Here is an 8,634-nt window from a genome sequence, read left to right as displayed (position 1 = left end):
TGCCAAGTAAAGTCACCCAAATCACAAGCATCCCCCAAAGCCCTCTTAGCTAGGGAAGAAGTACCATCACCACACAAAAGAGGGGCAACAACTCCCCTTAGAGCCAGAGCCACACGAGGAGCAACAATCAAATAAAAAATAGTAGCATTCAAAGGAGGGACAATAGTATTGGCCACCACCATTGGAGAATCATAAAGAGCAGCAACAAAATCTGCCTCTAAAGAATCTTGAGAAGAATCAACCAACCCACCCCCAACAAAGGGAGCTTTTTGAATAGTGTAGTGATAATTCAAAACCCCCTTCCACCAAGAAGGTGACTTTTTTTATCTAACCTTTCCAGAAGAGCATCGCACTGTGAGGTGGTTGGTCTTATGGCATTTCTAACATCTTAAAGGAATGCCCTCATAATCAAGAAGCTAAATCCAAGAGCCATTGGGAGAGGCCAATTTAATCATTTCTGGGAGTCCCTTAGAGACATCTATCTCCACAAAAATGCGAGCATACGTTGTCCGAAACACATTGAAAGACACATAATCAACCAACAAAAAATCCCCTAGGGTGTCCCCCATAGCCTCCAGGACTGAATCCAGCCATAAGTGAAGGGGAAGATTAGGCAACCTTACCCATAGAGGAATCTTGTTAAAGGATTCAATTGACGGATAAAAATCCACATACCATGGTTTGGCCATCAAGGGGAACCTCTCCTCCCAAGTGAAACCACGCCAAAGGATGGAATTTTGATCCTCCTTAGAAGCAAATTCCACTATAAAAAGCCCCTCACCATAGGGAAAATCTGAACAATATCTAAAACTATAGGCTCCCAAAATTTGGAAATCCAGGCATGCAGATCCGAAAGAGAGTAACCCCTAAAATGAAAAATGGCAGCAGTAGAGGAGAAGTCCTCCACATAAGTAGAAATATCATCAACAAGATCATACTCTAGATTGATTAGAATAGGGTTACTTACTGCAATGGGCATAGCAACACGGGCCCCTAGACAAATAGCCTGACCGCTAAGACCAGCCTCATAGGCGGCCACATCAACATAGGAAATGACTGAACCACCCATAGCTCTTGGGAAATGAATGTCCCCACCAAGATCAAGAGAAGCCCTAGCCTGAAAAGCAGCGGAGGGGCTGTCCCCCGCCTTGGGCAAAGGACAAAACCCTCCCTCAAAGACTGCTTGAGAAAGGTAGGAGAAGCATGACGAAAGGGAATTGTTGAAGCAAGAGCAGAAACCAGGGTAGACGCAGCCATAGGAGTAGAAGCTGCAGTAGGAACGAAAGCTTAAGTCAGAAGCCAGACATAGAAAATCTCAATCAAAACCTAAAACTTTGGGGGAAAAGTCCAATCCTATACCCCATGCAAGTGGAGCAGGTACTTGGCACGAATGTCCCGTAAGGGAAACTGACCTACAACACTTCTCCACTATGAAGGGGAGTCGAACCTATGACCTCAAGGAAGTAAACCTCAAGGCACATACCAACTCACCTACAAGTGGCGACTATATTGTTGTAATTGTTATCTTTAAAAAAAAATGTTTAACTAACTTAGTGAAATTTTAAGTTAATTTCTTTTGGGTTCCCTGGTGGGGCAATACAAGATTAATAATCAGTGACTACAATAGTAATTTTTCACATTGTAGTCTTTCTTTCCAATTTTGTTTCTGTAGTTTATAAGTTGACTTTTAATCTTTTACACTAATTTATGTTGTGTTTATATCATTATCCTTTTATTCTTTTGCTTTACTTTTTTAATTACATTATGCCCTCTCTTTTCTTCCTACTTTATTTTAGGTGTGCAATCTCCCCTCTCTAGCCTATTTTTTAGTTTGTATTTTTAAATTAAATATTTTTCTTATACACTCTTAGTGTGATAATGGATGTGAATGTGATAAATCGATGCTAGAAAAACATCAAAAAATAACTAAGTAATCTTATAAATTGTATCAATCTCATATCATTAATTATTTCAAAAAAAAATTCTTTTTAGTGATTTCTTTATAGATAAAAGTTATATATTCCTAAATTTTCATATTACTTTTGAATAGTAGAGTATTTAAATTTTTGCATTTCGAGTGATCACTTACTAGACATCTTTAAAAAAATATACGTGCACAGCAAACCAAAACTTGTTCTTGCCAATAAGAATCTTTAGTATTTTTTTTCAACCTATCCTTATATATTTTACGGTTATAAAAAATGGTAGATGTGTAAAATATACAACGAACAATAAATTGATCGGATATGAACAATAATGTGTAGATTTCAAATTCAAATTTCCCAAGTAACTATCTCAAATCAATTTGTTTGATTTGTCGGGCTGAGAAGGCGTACGAGTAGTTCGAATCAATGTTCAGTCCTCTTGCATTCAAGCATCCCATGATCACAACAAAGCGCACTGTTTTTCTGCTAATTACTTCCTGCAAAAGTTCACCATTATTTTCACTATTCTCCACACTACCTACATCAAAACCTTTACACCTCACGCCTGTTACCAAATCTCAGGATGAAAACGATGCCCTGTTCAAATTCTTCAGAGCCCATCTGCGCCTCCATTTCACTTCCAGTGATCTCCTGAGAGTTCTGAAAAAAATGCTGTTCCACCCACATTACAAAACCTATATACCAGAAGTCTTCAGCTGGGCCAGCAACAAGGAAGGTTTCAGACACGACCATACGACGTATGAGTGGACAATAAGGACCTTGGCGTCGCAGGATCGATTCCCGCAGATGCAAGACATCCTTGCCCGCATGGCCAAGTCACCCTGCCCGTGCTCCCCAGGTATTTTTGCGTGCCCCAGGATAGAACCAATTTATATATCTGTAATTAATTCTTATTCTAGGGTTTGTAAGATGGAAGAAGCTATCCAGACCTTCGACAAAATGAAGAAATTAATTGATGGGAAGGCCCCAGTGGTTGCCTACAATATTATCTTAAATGGGTTTGGGAAACTAGGGCAAACTGAGAATGCATTTCGGTTTTATGAGCATATGCTTAACTCTATGGTTTTGCCCGATGTTTATACTTTTAATATATTGATTAACTTGGTTTGTAGGGTTGGGGATTTGGAAAGTGGTTTTAGGGTTTTGAGGGAGATGAGAGCCAGGGGTTGCAGGGCTAATGTTGTGAGCTATAATACGCTTATTAGGGGATTGTGTAAGAGGAAGAGGGTGAAAGAGGGGATCGAATTGTGTTATGAGATGGTTGGGTTGGGTTGTGTACCTTCAGCTGCAACGTATGGTATTGTGTTTGAGAGCTTGATTGAGAAGGGGGAGCAGCAGGCTGCAGTTGGGTTGGTGATGGAGTTTTTGAGACGAGGAGTTGTACCGGTGGGGCTTGATTATCTTAATCTTGTGGAAGCTTTGTGTAAGATAGGAAGGGTGGAGAGTGCCCTGGAGGTTGTGAATGGATTGTGGGATGCAGGCTGTGTGCCAAGCGTTGTTGCCGGTACAACGTTGTTGGATGGTCTTTGCAAAGTAAGAAAGGTAGAAGAGACATTGGCTGTGTTGAGGAGAATGTTGGAGTGCGATATTCTTCCTGATGGTGTTACTTGGAATTTAGTGTTGGAATTGCTATGCAACATGGGTCGAGTGGCTGAGGCTGAGGAGCTAAGGCTGTTGGCCATGAGTAAAGGATGGAAGTGTGATGCAGTCACGTACAATATACTGTTTGATGGTTTTTGCAAGCAAGGGAGGGTGAATGAAGGAACCAACCTTGTAAACGAGATGTTGGACAAGGATTTCATCCATAATATTGGTATGTACAATAGGCTCATGCATAGACTGAACCAATCTAAGAGGATTGCGGGTAGAAAACTGGATTCAGATTAATTCATACAATTGCCCATCCCTGTGTCTATTCATATTATGAACCTGCTAGGTTGAAAGAATTGATATGCCAGATTAAAATTTCCAGGGGGTGTGTATGCTGTCTTTGAAGTCGTTCACTCATTTTTTCTGTTACATCACTTTCGTCCTGATGATGGATCACGGAGTTTGATCTGAAATGTTGAAGCTAAAAGTACACACACTATCAAATCCAGAAAACTTTTATCATAGCCTTTGAAGTTGTTTACTGTATGAGAAGATGGTGATCTAATCATCATACTTGCTTACAGTGCACTGTCCTGCAGTTGCCCAGACAAATGATGCTGATGTTTCATAGAGATTTTTAGAACAATTTTGTTTTGCTGCCAGCACCATTTTGCAGAAACTTGCCCCAAGAGGTCTGCAAGCCGCCTTTTAACAAGGGTAATTATAAAGTTATTTAGTTAAAAGCAAATGGATGCATATTCTGAATTGTATTCCATCTAACTTGATTTCTCTCCTGTCACGGTAAAATTTTAAACTTACATGAAGGATGGGTGCCCAAAGCATGAAACTAAATTCCACGTCATATGTGGCTGGTGTTTTTAAGTTCAGACGTTGGAATTTGATTCAAGAATTTTGTATCAATATACAGGTCTGCTTGTTTCTCTCTCTCTTTTTATAATTGTGATACATGCCATAGTATTGGTTGGACTGTAATAAATGATAATGTTTGGTACAGTATAATTTAAAAACTTCTTATGTCCTGTATTGCCTATTTTTGGAGAATTGATTTGTTTTTGAGCTTCTTTTTTGGCATTAACTCAAACTTAAGATACTCATTACAAATTCTTCATGCATCAGGTGATTTGAGACCATGGTTTCAAAACAGAGCACATCAGCTAGAGAGACTTCTAAATACCATTCTGAAAGGAATTGATGCCTGCACAATCAAAACTCTTAAGCTATGAAACATCTGAAACAGTAAAATCAACTCTGTTCATCCATGCGCGCAATGAATTGTGCTTCAAATTGGTTAGCATTGTGAATGAACTAGTCTTGGAAAGGAACAATATCCATGCTTTCTGCACCATCAACATCGATGAAAGAGGTCTGTACCTTCAGCTGTTTTTTGCAGCTACATGCTAAAGACATCCTAGAAAATTTAATATCTGTATATAGCACACGTACATGAAACTTGATTGTTGAGCTTCTTTGAGTTGTCACTGTCCTCAAATGAACTCATTAGTCCCTATACTTAAAAAAATGATGCTTTTAGGCTTATGGCTATTCATCTAGAGTCTAAACAATGGCCAATTGATACACTCTTTGAAATAGACATCAAATGGACTAAGGTAGTTGTCTGCATGCACTCTGTGTCAGAATTATTGCTTTGCTTGAAAACAACAATAGATCAAGGCGAGTAGATGTCTCCATGTGGTCCTTTAGTTTACAGAATGGTTAGTCTTCCAACTCGCATCATGCATTTATTTGTCTGAACTTCTATTGACTGTTGATAGAAGTCTGCAGTCGTCCTCTTTGCAAAATGCATACAACAAACATTCGTTCGTAGACTCTTCTCAAATCTTCTTATTTTCAATAAGTTATCTTTGCACTGCATTTCAATTATTCTCCCAGGTATTTTTTTTCTTATACATTAATGGGAATCTTTTGATTCTCAGCTGAAAGTCTCATATACTCCTATAGGATTGATTATTTTAACATACCACATGTCTACCTACTTATTGCTTGTTTGCCTTGCATGAATCACATGATAACGAGCATAGACTTCTTCATTTTATAGCAATCATCATGCTTTTGAACTCACTAGTGTATTATTGGCTTTGAATTTCAGCTATTTAGTGAGGGAGAAGAGTTGTGTGGCTGCGGTTCCTGATTCTACCCTTCCAAATTGAAAAAACACTTCTAATAAAATAGTGGTCGACCGTTTTTTTCTACTTTTTAAACAATTTTTCTTTAAATTGCAAAAGCATTTGTTGAAGCTAGGCTGCAATTTGAATATTTAGTGACTGACTCATATTTTTTTAATGTGCAGTAGGATTTTAACACATTAGTCATTTGTTTGGACATTTAATTTGCTATTTTGTATTTGAAGGCATATTTTGTGTTGCTAAGGCATTATATGCTTGCTTCTTCCCACAGTAGATTTTACAAGCATTTTCAAGCTGCAGCTCAAGCAGTGTAAATTCAAGAGTCAGGAGATTCAATCTGTCGAAACTACATTTTTTTAGTACATGTTGAATGATAGCTAAGTTTAAGGAAGGGATTATTGATTCTGTCCGAAAATAAAATGGAAGCTATCCAATTTGGACCAATATATATGGAATTTCGGTAAAGAACACTGGTCTACATGGTTGTTAAAAAAAGCACATAACAGTTCCCTTGTTCACATGTCTTAAGGCCTTGAAATGAATGATGAATAAACAAACTCCAAAAACATACATGGATAGAAAGGACCATCATTTTTTAGCCGCGTCATCATGAATTACTTCTATAAAATTATAATTGTTTTGTGTTCTTTTTATCTTTTCAGGTGTATCTTGTGAAGTCTAAGCAAACAAAATTGCATATCTTATCTTTATCAACAGAGGGATATGCACTAAAAACATTAGCATGATATTTATACCACCAATGTATATATTTGTCTTGTGAAGTAGCAATAGTCTTCTTAAGAATCTTAGGCAATTTTGCACACAAACTGCCTACTTAATTATCGAAGGTTGTATTAATTTTTACAAGCAAAATTATAAAATTAGAACCAAGATTTGACAAGATCAGTCCAAAATTGAAGTCGATTGCAAATGATGATTATTATCGTGTCCTTAGGGAGGAAGTATGGTAGTGACGTGGCTATATAAATTAGGAGAGGTTTTGACAAGAAGCTCAAAGGCTAAAGTTGAACTCTGTTACAAGATCTATGGCTGAAAAAATACAATGAAATTTTGATGAAGGAGATTTAAGCAAAATAAAGATGAGCACAAAGTTCAATAGAAGTTATATTTTTAAGTGACTAAATACATTAAATCTAAGGTCTACGATTGTGATCAAGCGGTAAAATCTGGAAGAATTTGGAAGTAGAGATTTTATTATTTAAGGAGATGTACAAGCAAGTTTTTGGTTGCTGGTTGGATGTGAATTATTAAAGAAGAAAAATAAGCAGAAAGAAGCAAGGTGAATCAAGCATAGCAGAGTTGAGAAGATCAAGCTAAGTTAGTGTAAAGTGATAAGTGTGAAGAAGTTAATCAGCCAGAAGGAGATTAGAAAGGAGAAGATTGGTTAGAGTAGAGATTTGAAAAAGCAAGTTAGTGCTAAACCTAGCAGATTAATTGACTATTACTTTCTTACCAATGTAGTATAAAATTATCTTAACCAAGTGGATCTAACAAGTCTTTGAAGTCTGTAAAATTTTGAAATGAAGGCTCCCACTTTTGCTTCCATGAAGGCTCTCGCTCTGGCTTTTGTGTATGCTTTTGTCCATGTTGCTCAGGTTGGGGTTCAACATGCAGTCTCTCTTGCCCATCGTCCTCAGGTTGCTGTTGGGGATTCCATTTGTCCTCTAGTTGAGGTTGTGGAGGCATTTTGCCCTCCTACTTTGGCTTGGGTCGTTGTTATAGATCTTGCTCTTGTTGCTCCAGGGTACTCATGTTTCTTTCGAGGTAGGTATTGGTGCTCCTATTCTGAAGGAGTTCCATTCGACTATGCTTGTTTCTGTAAGTTACTTGATTTTGCTTTATCTAGATTTAGAAATTATTGATGAGATTTTCACATATGTGGAGGATTACTTTTCTACTGATGCTATTTTTTCGTTTTAGGGGTTTTTGACGCTCTCTTTTGGATTTGCATGCTTGGATTTCCAAATATTGAGAACCAATCGTTTTGGATTTAGTTTAGATTTATCCTTATTTTGTTGTTGACTCTGTCCAGATCATTGTTGTTGGTGCTTCTCCTATTGTAAGGGTTTTGGGGGTTTGTGGGGATTGGTAGAAAGCTGCTGAGAAGGTGGAGGATGGTTGGACAAAGGGGAAAGAAAAAAGGCAAATCCTCTAAACCTTCATTTGATATGTCTCTACATTCTCAAAAGACTAAATCAAAATGTAAATCTTGATAGTCTATGGCTTCTTGGGTTGTTTGCTCTCTTGTTGGGAACTTTGGTGTGTCCCTCTAGTTTGTCAATTGGTTTTCTGCAGTTGTTTTAAGATCTTCATTGTTATATCTTTCTTTGTACAAGGTTATGGGTGCTTTTAAAACCTATTTTTTACTTAATCAAACAAGTTTGTGAAGTCCTATATGGTAACATCGATTAGTGATGTTTGTAAGTCCTTTACAACAGGTCGTTGTTTAGATAGGATCAAGGAGTGATAAGGTCTAGATGATCTTTTGGAAAAAAAATACTTTAACTTGGTCGCACTAGAAATGTGCATGTAACCTTTAACAAGGTTGGCTCCTAGCATGGCTCACTTTAGATGAGTGAAATTATTTGAGTTGTCAATCTTAGGTTCCTTTGCAAGGTTTTTACGTTAAATCACAATGTCAAATGTGTGATTGCTTTTGTGTCACAAGTTTATTTTTCATGTTATTTGCTTAATATTGCAATTTGGTAAAAGCTAAGTTAAAATTTATGATACTCAGTAATAATAGAAGCAATGAGATAACAATTTGAAGTAAATTGATTACAAGTATGAATGAGATCATTGAGTTATTGCTATTGAAGTTTATGAAGTTTCAATTGATATTAAAGTGTTTGAAAGCCTTGTAGAACAATTGGACATTACCTGATTCACAACCCACCTCTCTCTCTCTCTCT

General features: G+C 37.3%; 1 protein-coding gene across 3 annotated transcripts; it reads left to right on the top strand.

The window, feature by feature from the left end:
• Positions 1-2,650: 2,650 nt before the first annotated feature.
• Positions 2,651-5,942, top strand: LOC149550152 (uncharacterized). Of its 3 annotated transcripts, none has more exons than XM_089793267.1 (5): positions 2,651-2,784; positions 3,059-4,253; positions 4,362-4,464; positions 4,674-4,920; positions 5,665-5,942. In XM_089793267.1, exon 2 carries the CDS (start codon positions 3,099-3,101, stop codon positions 3,831-3,833), a length of 735 nt encoding a protein of 244 aa, XP_089649393.1. In that variant the 5' UTR covers positions 2,651-2,784; positions 3,059-3,098; the 3' UTR covers positions 3,834-4,253; positions 4,362-4,464; positions 4,674-4,920; positions 5,665-5,942. The 3 variants fall into 3 exon arrangements, with proteins under 3 accessions (XP_089649393.1, XP_089649394.1, XP_089649392.1); XM_089793268.1 differs by lacking the exon at positions 5,665-5,942 and having other exon boundaries at positions 3,059-3,759; positions 4,136-4,253; positions 4,674-5,438; XM_089793266.1 differs by lacking the exon at positions 5,665-5,942 and having other exon boundaries at positions 4,674-5,438.
• Positions 5,943-8,634: the final 2,692 nt, after the last annotated feature.

This window comes from Cupressus sempervirens, chromosome 7 (genome assembly GCF_028749045.1).
Source record: "Cupressus sempervirens isolate cs-2001-9-10 chromosome 7, ASM2874904v1, whole genome shotgun sequence".
Taxonomy (NCBI): Eukaryota; Viridiplantae; Streptophyta; class Pinopsida; order Cupressales; family Cupressaceae; genus Cupressus; species Cupressus sempervirens.
This window is presented reverse-complemented; position numbering and strand designations above follow the sequence as displayed.

Excerpts from the sequence above, each read along its gene's own strand:
- LOC149550152 (XM_089793267.1), top strand. The coding sequence starts at position 3,099 with ATGAGAGCCAGGGGTTGCAGGGCTAATGTTGTGAGCTATAATACGCTT.